This window comes from Chelonus insularis, unplaced genomic scaffold (genome assembly GCF_013357705.1).
Source record: "Chelonus insularis isolate UGA/USDA-ARS -01 unplaced genomic scaffold, ASM1335770v1 contig_151_pilon, whole genome shotgun sequence".
Classification (NCBI taxonomy): Eukaryota; Metazoa; Arthropoda; class Insecta; order Hymenoptera; family Braconidae; genus Chelonus; species Chelonus insularis.
The window spans coordinates 141504-155619 of NW_023276393.1; the positions used below are offsets into that span (position 1 = coordinate 141504).

The 14116-nt window shown below is 26.3% G+C and overlaps 6 protein-coding genes and 1 non-coding gene across 11 annotated transcripts in view; 3 read left to right on the forward strand and 4 right to left on the reverse strand.

Annotated features, from left to right (window-relative positions):
- The window catches only part of LOC118064016 (uncharacterized), a 122891-nt gene that overhangs the window by 8808 nt on the left and 99967 nt on the right, over positions 1–14116 (forward strand). The window lies entirely within an intron of this gene.
- Positions 305–1814, forward strand: Vps60 (vacuolar protein sorting 60). Its single transcript, XM_035078366.1, has 4 exons — positions 305–534; positions 786–1103; positions 1180–1407; positions 1503–1814. The coding sequence occupies exons 1-4, from the start codon at positions 466–468 to the stop codon at positions 1551–1553; spliced, it is 666 nt and encodes a 221-aa protein (XP_034934257.1). The 5' UTR covers positions 305–465; the 3' UTR covers positions 1554–1814.
- On the reverse strand, positions 1765–4383 carry LOC118064013 (tubulin epsilon chain-like). 4 transcript variants are annotated; one of them, XM_035078348.1, is made up of 8 exons: positions 3650–3824; positions 3356–3579; positions 3163–3278; positions 2862–3108; positions 2686–2771; positions 2475–2618; positions 2238–2387; positions 1765–2163 (listed from the first exon to the last, which is right to left on the reverse strand). In XM_035078348.1, the coding sequence occupies exons 1-8, from the start codon at positions 3672–3674 to the stop codon at positions 1842–1844; spliced, it is 1314 nt and encodes a 437-aa protein (XP_034934239.1). In that variant the 5' UTR covers positions 3675–3824; the 3' UTR covers positions 1765–1841. The 4 variants fall into 4 exon arrangements, with proteins under 4 accessions (XP_034934239.1, XP_034934238.1, XP_034934241.1 ...); XM_035078347.1 differs by having other exon boundaries at positions 2686–3108; XM_035078350.1 differs by lacking the exons at positions 3356–3579; positions 3650–3824 and adding an exon at positions 4292–4383 and having other exon boundaries at positions 2686–3108.
- On the forward strand, positions 4103–6508 carry Nemp (Nuclear envelope integral membrane protein). Its single transcript, XM_035078352.1, has 8 exons — positions 4103–4240; positions 4350–4459; positions 4537–4759; positions 4990–5156; positions 5238–5453; positions 5708–5832; positions 5994–6155; positions 6250–6508. The coding sequence occupies exons 1-8, from the start codon at positions 4147–4149 to the stop codon at positions 6374–6376; spliced, it is 1224 nt and encodes a 407-aa protein (XP_034934243.1). The 5' UTR covers positions 4103–4146; the 3' UTR covers positions 6377–6508.
- ics (ras suppressor protein 1) lies at positions 6586–8609 on the reverse strand. Its single transcript, XM_035078364.1, has 6 exons — positions 8355–8609; positions 7691–7862; positions 7388–7506; positions 7225–7307; positions 6901–7148; positions 6586–6810 (listed from the first exon to the last, which is right to left on the reverse strand). Exons 1-6 carry the CDS (start codon positions 8497–8499, stop codon positions 6726–6728), a joined length of 852 nt encoding a protein of 283 aa, XP_034934255.1. The 5' UTR covers positions 8500–8609; the 3' UTR covers positions 6586–6725.
- On the reverse strand, positions 9811–9882 carry TRNAQ-CUG (transfer RNA glutamine (anticodon CUG)). Its single transcript has one exon. It is a non-coding gene; the product is annotated as a tRNA-Gln (tRNA).
- On the reverse strand, positions 10439–14102 carry LOC118064022 (ras-related and estrogen-regulated growth inhibitor-like). 2 transcript variants are annotated; one of them, XM_035078368.1, is made up of 6 exons: positions 13895–14102; positions 12560–13286; positions 12309–12365; positions 11827–11903; positions 10854–11035; positions 10439–10783 (listed from the first exon to the last, which is right to left on the reverse strand). In XM_035078368.1, the coding sequence occupies exons 2-6, from the start codon at positions 12642–12644 to the stop codon at positions 10525–10527; spliced, it is 660 nt and encodes a 219-aa protein (XP_034934259.1). In that variant the 5' UTR covers positions 12645–13286; positions 13895–14102; the 3' UTR covers positions 10439–10524. The 2 variants fall into 2 exon arrangements, with proteins under 2 accessions (XP_034934259.1, XP_034934258.1); XM_035078367.1 differs by lacking the exon at positions 13895–14102 and adding an exon at positions 13677–13886.

The following is a 14116-nucleotide window of genomic DNA, read 5'->3' on the forward strand; positions in this document are numbered from 1 at the left end:
CAAGCAAGTTCGAAAGCAAGCCATTTCCTCGGTAAAAAGCTCATCATATTCATCTATATAGATGCGAATGACCGGTAATTTACGGTAATTACGCTGACCGACGGCTTGACGGTAAATTTTACATTCAGAATTTTTTGACGTCAGAATACCGTCAGATACCGGTAATTTTACGTGGTAATTACCGAATTTTCTATTACCGGTAAATTCACATCTCTAAAAGTTCCTCATGTGCTCTTGTACGTTTGCGCAGTAGCGAAAAACGTGGTAGAAGGGGTAGAAAATCAGTGGTGGGGAGCCCGAAAGCATTGAAGCAATTGAGGAACTCTCTTCTCAGTCCGACTATAGATATTTTTATTATGCATCTACTTCATGATATGGCTGAAAAGTAATTTTTTAATTCTTTGAATTAAATTGTGAGTTTTATTAAATACATATAAATATTTCATTTAATTAAAAATTTTAAAAATGAATCGACTATTTGGCCGTGCTAAACCTAAAGAACCTGGACCTAGTCTTGCTGATTGTATTTCAGGCGTAAGTACTTGAAATTACAAATTTACTCAACTGCACAACATTATGATTAAATGATAATTAAATATTAATTGCGAAATTTATTTTAATTTCTAATTACTATTTTTTGTACAATAAAATTAATTAATAATTTGGAAAAAATGTTTACATAATGAATATTAACAAAATGTAAAGAAATAGTAGATTAAAGGATACAGAGAAAAATAAAAAATTTATTTATATTACTTATTTTTTTTTGTCAATTTGATGAATAGGTTGATAGCAGAGCAGATACAGCTGAAAAGAAAATACAAACTTTAGATCTTGAATTGAAGAAATATAAAGATCAAATGGTTAAAATGCGAGATGGTCCAGCTAAAAATGCTGTAAAAGCTAAAGCAATGAGAGTTTTGAAACAGCGTAAAATGTATGAAGCCCAAGTAGATAATCTCCGCCAGCAAGCTTTCAATATGGAGCAAGCAAATTATGCTACCCAGACATTAAAAGATACTCAAGTTACAATCAACGCAATGAAAGATGGTGTTAAACAAATGCAAAAAGAATTCAAAAATATTAATATTGATCATATCGAAGTAAGTATTTATTATAGATAAAGTTTTATCGAGGAATTTTTAAGAAAAAAGTAACTTGTAATCATTTTCTCTAAAGGATTTACAAGATGATCTGGGTGATATGCTTGAACAAGCAGACGAAGTTCAAGAAGCATTGGGTCGTAGTTATGGAATGCCTGAAATCGATGATGATGAACTTGCCGCTGAATTAGATGCTTTGGGTGATGATTTAGCATTGGATACTGATACTTCTTACTTAGATGATGCTATAAAAGCACCAAATGCTCCTGATAAGGAACCTGGTGCAGCCTCAATACGCAATAAAGTAATAATTACATAATTTATTGATGTATTATTGATTATTTTAATAGATATGTATAATTTGATATAACGATTTACTTTTTTAATCTCTTTTTTTAGGACGGTGTTCCTGTTGATGAGTTTGGATTACCGCAGATACCAGCCAGTTAAATTTTATGTGCATTTTGAAAAATACTTTTATTTTATTATTAATCTAAATTACAGTAATTAAATTATTATTAAAATCTGTCTGGGTGATTTAGAGGTATCAAAAGCTTTTAAAAAGTTTCTGTAATACTAATGCTTAAAGTATAACATAGATTAATGTATTACATGTACATATTATTATTAATTTTATTATTGTATTTTCAGCAAACTTAAACATAAAGTTTACTATATTTTAAATTATAATTATTAAAATAATTTACTTAATTATTGAATATTGTTTTATCAAAATTTTCAAAAAGTATATAATCGTCGAGTTTCAACATATTTTTGATTTTCTACTTCTTGATAACGATCATGAATAAGTTGAATGCTTTCTTGTGCTTCACCAAAATGTTCCAAGTCAAATCCTTCAACTTGAGTATAATGATGCAAATATGCCTTGCGTTTATACAATTTATTAAATTGATCAAGACGATTTTTAAACATAGCACGCATGAAAGTAGAATTAGAGAGACATAAAAGAGATTTTGGATGACCTGTTGGTGGTATCGCACAAAAACCAATTTTTGTTGCTTCTTTACTCCAAGGTGTAAACTTTTTATTTTTCTGAAACCTTCAATTAAGTTTAATAGTATCTTATTTTATAAATAATTTATTACATCTATTACTTAACATTTGTTTACATACTTTTTAATATTTTTTTCTAAACTCTCAATAGAACAATCACCTCGGGAAATATATGCTACACCAATTATAGATGATTTTGGGTGTAAAGGATCTAATTTTAACAATTGGTGAGATCGAGACCAAACATTTGTAAAAAGTTCATCTTGCAACCTGAAACAAAATCGACTTATTTAAATATTATTATTACTGTGAATTATTAATAAATTACCATAATTACAAAATATTTAATTAACGAACTGATAATTTTTAGAAACTGTTACTGTTGAATTCATATGAAGTGGACTAATGCTGCTAAATATATAATTTAGCTGAGGATACGGTACTAAGTTTGTTGCTATATCATTCATGTCCGTATTCAAATAACCTGGGAATCGAGCTCCACTAAGTGATAATGAAAATTAAGTTTTTTAACACCAAAAAAAATTTTACTCAGCTATTAAAAATTTACCTAGTTAAATGGAGAAGCATATTTACAATAATACTGTTCATATCTTTGAATGGTTTCTTAGAGATATTGTGACTTGATTGATTTTTCTGAAATTTACAAATATCTAACAGTGCATCATTGTCGATAGGGAACACACAAGTAGCATTTTCTATTAGTTCTTTTGTTCCTAATAATACATTATAAGGTGCTGTAATAACATCAGAAGTTTCTGTTGGATATACACTTGATAGAAATTTATTAATATTTGGATAGTCGTCTTCTAAAAAATTTAAAGTAGCCGTTCCCAAGCCTGAACCTGTTCCTCCACCAACAGAATGCATTAGTAAAAATCCATGAAGACTGTCACATTTTTCTGCACTTTTTCTTATTACATTTTGAATTTTATTTTTATATAATCTTCCATGAGTATGATAGCCGACAGCCCTAAATAATTTTATTTTAGAAAATAATTTTTTTGTTAGACTTATTTTTATTTACCAATTATTCCCTGAACCAGGATAATTTGTTATTGTACAGGATTGATCAAAGAGATTTCTCAAAGGACCTCTTTTAAATCTTGATACAACGCTATCTTCCATATCTATCAAAATTGCCTGAGAAATAAAATATTGTTCAATACAACTAATTAAGTGAAATTGATAAAATTTTTAGTTTATGTAAATGGTGTTACTCTGGCTTTAACTTTGGCTAAATTTAAATCAGCAATATTTTTATAAGAATGATTTATTTTGTTATCAGGTACGTGAAAAAAGCTATGAAAAGCATCCGTTACATTCTTCTCATCATTTTTTATTGTTCTTATTTGATTAAATGTCTCATTAGATTTTAATATTCCATATTCACGTAAAACTAAAGGCCAAAATGTACTTCCAATTTGATTTCCACATTGTCCGACTGGAAAACGAAATTTTTTAAATAAACCATGCTTAACTTTTACGGTTAAATTTCAAATTTTTCTAATTACCTTGAATACTAATAAATTCACTCATAATATACGAGTATGTAAGTAATAGTAATATAACTTTAATATAATTACAAAGTAGAGTATGAATACACTTAATATAAATATTTAAAATGAAATTCAATGTTATTACAATTAAACTGCGGATATTTATTGAATATCATTTATTTACCCATATCCCTTCTTTTTTAAACATACCACTTTCAAACGGATTAAAACTTTTGTATGTATTTTTCGATTCACCGCAAGGTTACTTAAAACAGCTTTTTTGTTTGTTTATAATTGACTGTTTTTAATCTCGATATATTAAAAATATTTTTGTAGCACAATACTTTTGGCTATCAAAATTTTTTTTATCTTTTTAAGTGATCTCGACATTTCGCATTTTATCATTTGTAAGAATATGTTTTTAACACTAATGTTGTGGCAGTGTAACGATGATTTTGATCCTGACGTGTTTATCATAATTTGAGACTTTAATAACTGAAAAATTTAACAAAATGAATTTTTATGCATTCTGTAAATTTTATTTATTATTTATATGCACGTTATTAATTTATCATGTATCAACACAAGCTACTCCTACTGAATCAAGTAAGTTTTTGTATTATTGAGGTTAGCCTAAATATTTTACATTATCCATACCGGTATTTGAATATTATTTCATTGAAATATTTCAAAAATATAATGTTTTTTTTTATAGTTCATTATTTACAACCCGGAGATACCATAGAAAATTTCGCTCCCGGATTACGTATATTTTGTCATACTGCGAAATCGAAATATTTTATTTATTTATGGAGAGTATTAAAAGTAATGTCCCTATTTATTTTTTAGTTTTATAGCAATTGACATTTTTATGATAAATTGAATTTTAAAAATTTTTACAGATGAATCTCCATACAAATTTAGACAATTACGATTTATATGATGGTAAAAGTCCGAGTGAAGTAATTGAAAAACACGATGTAAATCAACGATCTTGGAAATTTAATTGGTTTAATACAAAGAAAAGCAAAAGTTTTAAAATTAATCCTCTTGAAGATATTTGTTTAGGAATTTATACTCATCCTTATATTGATCATCGTTATAAGATATCGATGGAATTAATAAGTAAGTCATCATTGATAAAACCAACTAATAATACTAAATAGATTTCAATAAAATAGCTAAAACATATATGAGATTATGATATTTTTTATCACTTATTTTATCAGAATCTATGGTTTTTGTGAGTTTGTTCATTACAATTATCCTTTTATTTTTTTTGTATCAATAGTTGATGTTATTCAGGTACACTTTTTATAATAAATCTAATTTAAAAAAATTTTATTAATCAACAGAAATTGATGTAACTCAAGTGTTGACAACGATAGCAGGAATTATTCTTTTTTGGAGTGCTCCTAAATTAAGTAGAAATTCATTATTTTATTATTTAACTGGCATTTGTTTAGGAGTCACTTTTTCACTACTCATATTAATATGGTTTGCTGCAAGACTGTTTAGTCAAGTAAGTTTTAATTATTTTTTATTAAAATCATTGTAAATTTTAAGTCAGTTTATTTATTTGTAATTATCATTTTTCTTATAGGGCAAAACAATGTACTTAATTGCTGGAACAGGCTGGCTAATGAGCACATGGCTTGCTCGAATAGTATGTGATAATGTACAGATGATATTAATGCAGTACAGAGAATATGTTATTGGCTACTTTTTATTATCATCGTTAATTAGTTTTCTTATTTGCTACCGTATTGGACCCGTCACAAACACCCGAACTAAACAAATTATTCAATGGTTTCTTCAAGTAATTTTTAATGTTAAATAAATTCTTCCATGATAAACAAATCATAAATATTAACGATTATTAATTGAAATTATTAATATATTAAGAGTTATTGGTTATTATATTGCCAATTATTAATATAATTTAAGTACTAGTCTAATATATTAATGATTGGATCAATTTTAAGATGTCTTATCATGAAAGCATTTATATTAGATTAAGTAGTCAAGCAGCTTTCTTTTATATTTTTTTAAACTAATACAAGATCATTGTAGGTTTCAGGAATGGTGATGATTTATTTTAGCAGCTACTTCAGAGAAGCTTCCATTGGATTATGTATTTTATGTATTTTAATATACAATTTCCCAACTGTTATGTATCATAGAAGTAAAAATTATTGGTATGCTTAATAATTCATGAAGCTTTTAACATTTTTATCCATAAAAATTTTATTATTAATTACAACATTATATAAAGAAATTGTTATTTTATATGAATTAAATAAAATTATATTTTTAATACATTTGTAATGAATTTATATGTTATTTATTATTTTAATAGGAGAAAAATGTTTCCAAAGCGTCAGAAACTTTTAACAGAAGACGAATATCGGATACAAACTATGATAGAAACGTCTAAGGCTTTGGGAGGTTTACAAGCATATTGTTCCAGTCCTGAATCTAATCCTTGGAAGATTGTGATGCGCTTAAAAGATCCCGTGAGGTAATTACACTCAGCAACATAACTTTTAAAATACCTGTATTATTTAATTTACATATTGATATTTATTTATTAACTTTTTTATAATTATAATTAGGTTTGCTAGATTTATGGAAGGAGAGTCACACTTATCTGAAGATGAAACAATGCAACACGATTTAGAAATAACAAAAATGATTGAAGAGTGTGAATATACTGAAGACGAATACGAGGAAAATGATTGAATTTGTTACATATTTTGATTGAAAATGACTCACATAATTTATTTTGATTTTATTAGTTAATTATTATTTCTCATGAATCTCAATGATTTTATTGATAATTATAAAAATTTGAAATGTGAATTTACAATTAATCACTTATACTTAAACTTATATTTACAATTATTGCTTTCATTATGTTATATTCAAACTAAGAAATATTTCCATGTAAGTATAAAATATTTTTATCAAAGTCATGTATAAATATATATTATAAAAATTACTGTTTGTTACCATTAATATATTTATATAATAAAAAATTTGATAACTTTTGATAAACTGTTGTTTTTTCTTAATAGATTCTATAGATTTTTTATCGTAATCGAGAAATTTTTTTACTCTTATCATTTTCAATGGCAGGTGGTGGTGGTTTAGTACTTTGATGCCGATTGTAAACGCTGAAAGTAATATAATTATTTATAATCCATTTCAAAGATAAAAATTTAATGATGAATTCAAGCATCTATTCAATGAATCAAGATACTAACTATTTATATGTTTCGGAGCGCAAATAATCCATTACATGAGATATTCCCACTTGTAATTGATCTCCAATAGGAGTCACCCATGGATTGAACTCCATTCTAAATACTGCTTTGTTGCTAACTAAATCCAGATTACCTATTTCTGGCGGCAGGACCGTTAAACGATTACCTTGAATATGAAGCTCCCGAAGCCGGCTTAACTCACCAATTTCTTTTGGAAGTTCTATTAAATCATTTTCTCTCAAGACCAACTGAAATCATTAAATTAAAAATTTTATTTTTTTAAATTTATATTTTTCTAATAGACAGGAATTCTTGGTTTCTTACAATTTGTAGGTTTTTCAATTGACCTATTTCAGGTGGAAGATATTCAAAGTCATTATCGGCCAAATAAAGAGCCCGCAAAGTTTCTATAAAATGAATAATAAATTATTAATGAGCTATGATAGAGTAGAAAGACAATTTTCAGTATAAAATTTTTATTGAATACCCATCATAAAGAAATTTCCGGGAAGGTTTTTCTCATTTAAATTATTGTAAGTCAAATCTAAAACTTCAAGGACAGGAAAAGCACCAAAACCTCTTGGTAAAGCATCCAATCGATTCATCCTATGATAAACAATTAATGATAATGGTTAAATTAAAAAATACAAGTTTTAAATGTTAGTTTTTAACTAAATACTTGACTTAAATTTATTTATTTATTCAAAAATCCAATTAAAGTCAATTATTTATAATTGTATATCGAAATTGTTAACAATTTGAAAACAAATAATAAATAAAAATAACGAACCCAACATTTAATATTCTTAATTTTGGCATTTGAGATAATGAAATTGGCAACTCTGTAATGTGATTATTGAAAAGATTCAATATTTCCAAGTTCATAAGATTTGCTAGTCCAGGTGGTACCATTTGAATTTTATTGTGACTAAGAGTTAACCTGGTGATATTCAACATATTAACTGCAAAATAAAATATAATTATATTAAGTAGTAACTACATTATTATCACAGAAGAACTTTAAATTATTTAGAAAAAAAGTGTATTATTTAATATTTTTCACAATAAAAAAAAAATTATGACATAAAGTTTTTATTAAAAAATTCTAAATAATATTTTTACAAATATTGATAGTATTGCATGATTCAAACGATAGATTTGAAAAATATTTATGAGTTTTGTTTAAAAATGGAGTGTTTACATGTTTCAGCATTAAGATTTTTAAAAAATTTTGAAAGATATCATTTGATTGGTATGTTCAATCCAGAATATTTTCATAAAAATTAGTCATAAAATGACAAAAATAGATCCTAGTAATGTAACTACGCCTTCAAAGTTTTACGACAAATAATTTTAGATGTTGCGTTGATTCTAAAAAAATGTTCAGAACAAGTTACCAAATTTGGTCCGATAGCTCATGAACTTACAAATAGGGAATGGAAACAAATACTTACGCAATCCTGGCATCTCCTCGAAAGTAGTAATATTTTTATCAGCCAGATCAAGTTCAGGATTTTGCATTTCTCGAGCTTCATCGAGAATCTTTTTCGTCTTTGACATCTTGGCAGTAGGAATACACGATACTGGGGTTTGGTTCATTGCGCGCGCACTTATATGGATGTATAAAATATACACAAACTAAGATTATCTCGTTTGTCTGCTCTTTTCCTCGAGTTGCACACTCTGCGTTCCGTTACACACTGCGCTCTATTAAGTCCCGTACATCAAATATTATACAAGCGTAGGATAAAAAACTTGCGACATTTTTAACATAAAATTTTATTTTCCGATGGAACAGTTTTTAAATAATTTTTTTTTAACTCACTTATTTCAAATAGTATATTGGTATTTCGAATTTTTGGCATGTACATTCAATTAATTATACATATAATTAAAAAGTCCTGAAACAACATTATTAACAATTCATTTATAATTTAATAAAAAAATTTAGAATTACTGGCTATACTATTCTAATTGTGCGTTTATTTTCATTCATTAAATAGAAAATTGAATTTTTTTTTAACATCGTCGTCAAGCTTTTGCGATTCGTTATTTTTAATTATGAATAAATTCTTTAAAAGCACAGGCTAATTTTATTAAATTTTACTTATCATTCAAATGTAAATAGTTGGTAAGTTTAAAAATGATTAAAAATTATTTTCGTCGCACCCGCGCGAACTTTTCACGCAGGTATGGCTGATACTAATACCTTGCAGGTTACCCGGCAGAATAAAATAGACTAATTTTCTCGTAATATTACCCTACCCTACTCTGTTATATTTCTTCTTTCCTAAACATCTTTACTCGAAAATCATTTTATTCCGATTTTACTTCAATTTCACACATTTTTAAATTGAGTTAAAATTTTAGTTTATTGATTTTATTTGTAAAATTTATGTTAGTTTATCAATTAATTTGTTATCAAAAGGTATTAATATTTGAAGCGAATTGAACTTAGAAAATCTAATTAAAATATCATTAAAATTTACCAACCTACTTCGATTATTTTTGACCCAATGTTATTATCATTGACATAAGAACTAATTCTCATTTTCTTTGATGATATCTGAGTGACAATACTAAATTAACAATATCTTATATGTATAAGTCCTTCTGAATGATAATATCTAAAAGTTGTTTGTGTGATTCCTATATTCACATTTGATCATTACGTGTATTAATTATTTTCATATTTCATATATTTTTCAGAAAAACAAAATATTAATTGATTTATTAACATCTCATAAAAGCTTCTTAACCGTTTTTGGAAATTTAATTTCATTGTAAATCACTACAAATATAAACGAATTACACATCTAAATCATGAATAAATACTTAAAGTATTCATTATCTATTTAATGATTTTCAAATCGTTAAAAAGTTGAAAATATTTTAACAATTTTAAAAAGTAGGTCCCACCGAGATTTGAACTCGGATCGCTGGATTCAGAGTCCAGAGTGCTAACCATTACACCATGGAACCTTGTCGAGGGATGATGTTTCAATCATTTTGATTCGGAAATCCAAGAATCAATTATAGTGTTTTCTTCGAATTATCCTAATAAAACTGACAGTCTTTCACAAGAGCATGCAATAAAGTAGCATTTTCGAAAGATTAGTACTTAAAAGTTGAAAATAAAACGTAATTGATTCTGTTGTTATCCAAATGGTTTAATTAATTTAATTTAGTAAACTAAACTAGTGCTTCAAATAAACACACAGCATCAACTTTTCGTTGACATGTTTATTGGTTCCATATTTATATGAAAAAAAGTGATGAAAGATATAAAAAACGATACGAGAATTATAATCAATATCAGTTTTATTTTATTTCAGTTCCATATTTTTATTCTTTATTTATTAGTTATCATTAAAAATTGTACGGTATAACACCTTTAAATAAATTTACACTAAAATAACAATGAAAATATAAAAAAATTATTCTCCTAATTTTATTTATTAATTACTAACAATTATTCTATCAGACATTTTTCACAAAGTTTCATTTTGAAATAAATAAAAAATTCTTTCATCTGAACTTTATTTAATATTAATGGAAATAAATGCGAAAAATGTAAATTTATGATATTTTATTGATTTTCTTCGTTGAAAAGAAGAGTAAAGTTCATATGCTCAATGATGGTCTTTTTTTCCTATCTTTAGTTGTATTTTTACCAAATATGGTACCTAATACTCTAGAAACTGAATGTACGCCAAGTTTTCGTCTAATTGGTAATGCTCGGAGGAGTTGAACAGATCTGGCTTCTCTCAACAACCCTTGAAATGCTAATGCGGCTCCTGCTGGACTTTCTGCTGCACTCACTTCATAAAATTGACATCCATGAGCCAAAGAAAGTTGCTGACCTTCATCAACACATACTTCTCTACAAATGATAAACGAAAATATTATATTTTAAAAATTAAATAAAACTTTTGTAAATCAATAATTCATACCGTGCATGATCAAGATCACGTTTATTTCCAAGAAGTAATGTTGTAAAATACGAAGGAAGTCGGAGATCAGTAAGTTGCTTAAGCAATCCTCTTGCCTCTTGAAAACTTTTTTTACATGTTACACTATATACTATAACGAACGCATCACCCCATCTTATGTGTGAATATAAACAGCCATTATCCTGGAATGAAACAGATTTAAACTACATATAATATTACTTTACTGTATACAAGCTTTGGAAGGCTCTGAGAAACGATAACTACCAAAATTATCACTGTTTAAAAAATCATTTTAATGATGATATCAGAGTTTTGAAAAATCTGAGTGACGTAAAAACAAAGATGAATCCCAGTAACCAAATCAAAGTAAGACTGATGACAAATTTCAATTTTTTAACCTACGTTTATTTTATTTAAGCTAGGTGTTATTTTAGTTGTAATTAGCTTTTTTTGCATGTTCTCGCTTGTGCGAACGCTCTTCCTCTTAGCGGTAACTTTCTTAACCATACCGTGTTCTACATTGATATCATGAAGACATTATTTTACTAAGCTCTAATTATCAATTTTATGAAGGAAAGAATACATAAAATCGAATTTAATCAATTGTAGATGGAAAGAGGTGATTATGCAGTTTTGAACATGAATCAAAAATTGATTTAATTTTCTTTCACTGGAATATTTCTGGAACACTGAGAATAAAATCAAAGTTTTTTACAATTCAAAGATAAATTTTTGAACCTTCGAATATATGTTAGAACAGCATTGGAAAAAAACTCTCTTTTGTTTCACTAAATAATTTAATTTATATTTACGCTGTAAAGTCGACAGGTAAATCTATAGCCCCTATATATTGAAATAAATGAGACGAACTTTGTTTCAAAACAATTAAAATATACCTAGTTTTAGTTTATAACAACTAAAATGTTATTACAATTTAAAATATCTGATGAAAAATAATTAATATGATATTTACCTCACAGCGAGAGGTGTCTAGTATTTCTACTTCCATCATAACATTGTCTATGTTGACATTGTGTCTGTAAAGAAAATCTAAAAATGAAAATAAGATTACTAAAGAAATTTATAAAAGATAAATTTTTCATCAAATCAAGTTATTAAATAAATAATTATTTAAAAAAATTTTTATGATATTTATCATTTTATCAAATAAAAAATTAATTTTTTTTATTTTAAATAATGGACAAGGATGAATAAGGCTATCTATTTATCTATCTAAACAATATATAAAACCTTTTTTCACATAAATATAAATTATGCATCAGAGAACATAAATTAGAAATAAAATTTAAAAAAACTGATAAACAACTATCAAGTTATTTTATTGTTTAATTAATACTTATCATATATTGGCAAATTATTAACTTTTCTTACTATGAAATGATATAAAATAATTTTTTAGAGCTTTCATACTTTTATTTTATTTGTAATACTAACCACTTGTTGAACTGTATTCACCAATGTATCGCCTTGTTAGATACCGGACTACAACCGCTGCAAAAAAATATTAATAAATATGGACTGTTGAATACATTAAGAATATGTGAATAATTTTTTAATTTCTCTTATTAAAAATAAAATATTATTAAACCACATAATATCTATTATTCGTTTACTAGGTTTTAAATGTGTAAATATTGAAGCTCTTTGAAATTTAATTTGCAAATGTACTGCAAGACATTACACACCAGATTTTCCCACTCTTGGACCACCAAGAACAACCACTTTAAGTCTGTTGACGTTTGTCATCATTTGGTGATTTTCAAGTGTCATTGGATCGAACACTTAAATACATTAAAAAAGTATATTTCAATTCATAAAGCTCGACTACAGTCGAACATGTCACTACATTCATATGGCTCTATCAGAAATAATATCACATACTAAAGAAAACAACGGAGATTGTTTAAACACGTGAAGCATAATCATGAAAACACATAATATAAACATTTTTACACTTATTTTTATTTTTATAATATCAAAAAATTGATCACATTACTAACGTTTAATTATAACTTAACTTGAAATTCCTCACTTTTATCATAAATACACTTTTTAATGATTTAATGAAAATTTTTTTAGGATTCCCTTATTTGAGAATGCCAATTTGTAATCACACTATTTCAAGTACACTCATTTTTTTCATTAGTAGCGTTTGTTAGGAAGTCGAATTTGATGATATATTAGTGAGTAAATCGTCAGGTTGTCCCATCAGTTAGGCGCCACACCGATTTAAGATTCTCTTTCTCTTTCATTCTTGCTAAACGTCTCGTATATTGCTGATGTTTCACTTTCTCTATCCACTTCACCTTCTTTAAAATACTTATCACTAACAATATATACTTCCAAATATTAAAATATTGAAATGTTTTTCGATCAATATTGATCATTGGCAGTGTAGATGCTGTAACAATCCTGAAAAACAAATTATTTTTTATTAATAAAGTTTTATAATATAGAAAATTATTATAATAAATTAAAAGCAGATGACATATTGCATTTATATTGTCGTAAAAATGAAACAGACTATTTTTAAAATACATCCGTTACATGTCTAATGAAAAATATATTAAGAGTAATAAAAAAGAAATAAATTTCAATAGTAGGTATAGAATGTCGAAATATTCGAAGCATCAAGTACGTACAATACATGTCGCAATATTTATCTTACACATGAATGATTTTTATAATATTCATATTGCTTTTAAGAATATAAGAGTTCCTTTCCTCTAAATGTATAATTTTAATAAGAAAATGACCAATTAATTTTTGAAACTATTAAATAAAAAAATTCATTTTATTCACCTTATTCTGTTATTATTTTTAAGTAATTATCACTGATCAATTTCACGTTTTGTTAACTTTTATTTTAAAACAATTATTTTATAATAATTTATCCATATGATTAATTAATATTAATATAATCATAAAATTAAAAAATTAAAATTGAAGCGATTATCGATGATCAAATTGATCATTGTAATATATACAAGTTCAACAAGTGAAAATACACAACTACTCACATTGCAATCTTATCGGCAAGTGTGAGCATTTGAGTAAGCACAAGCGTAGTAGAGACTGGTGCACCATCTAATATGTACTACTCACTTCTTGTTACATGCATGCAGAGAGAATCATCTCTGCTATATGCATTAAGTTGGTGCATCTTTAACACCATTATTACATCTCACCAATAATATCATTTATAAAAAAATTTTTACACTCGTTTATATTTATTTTTATAT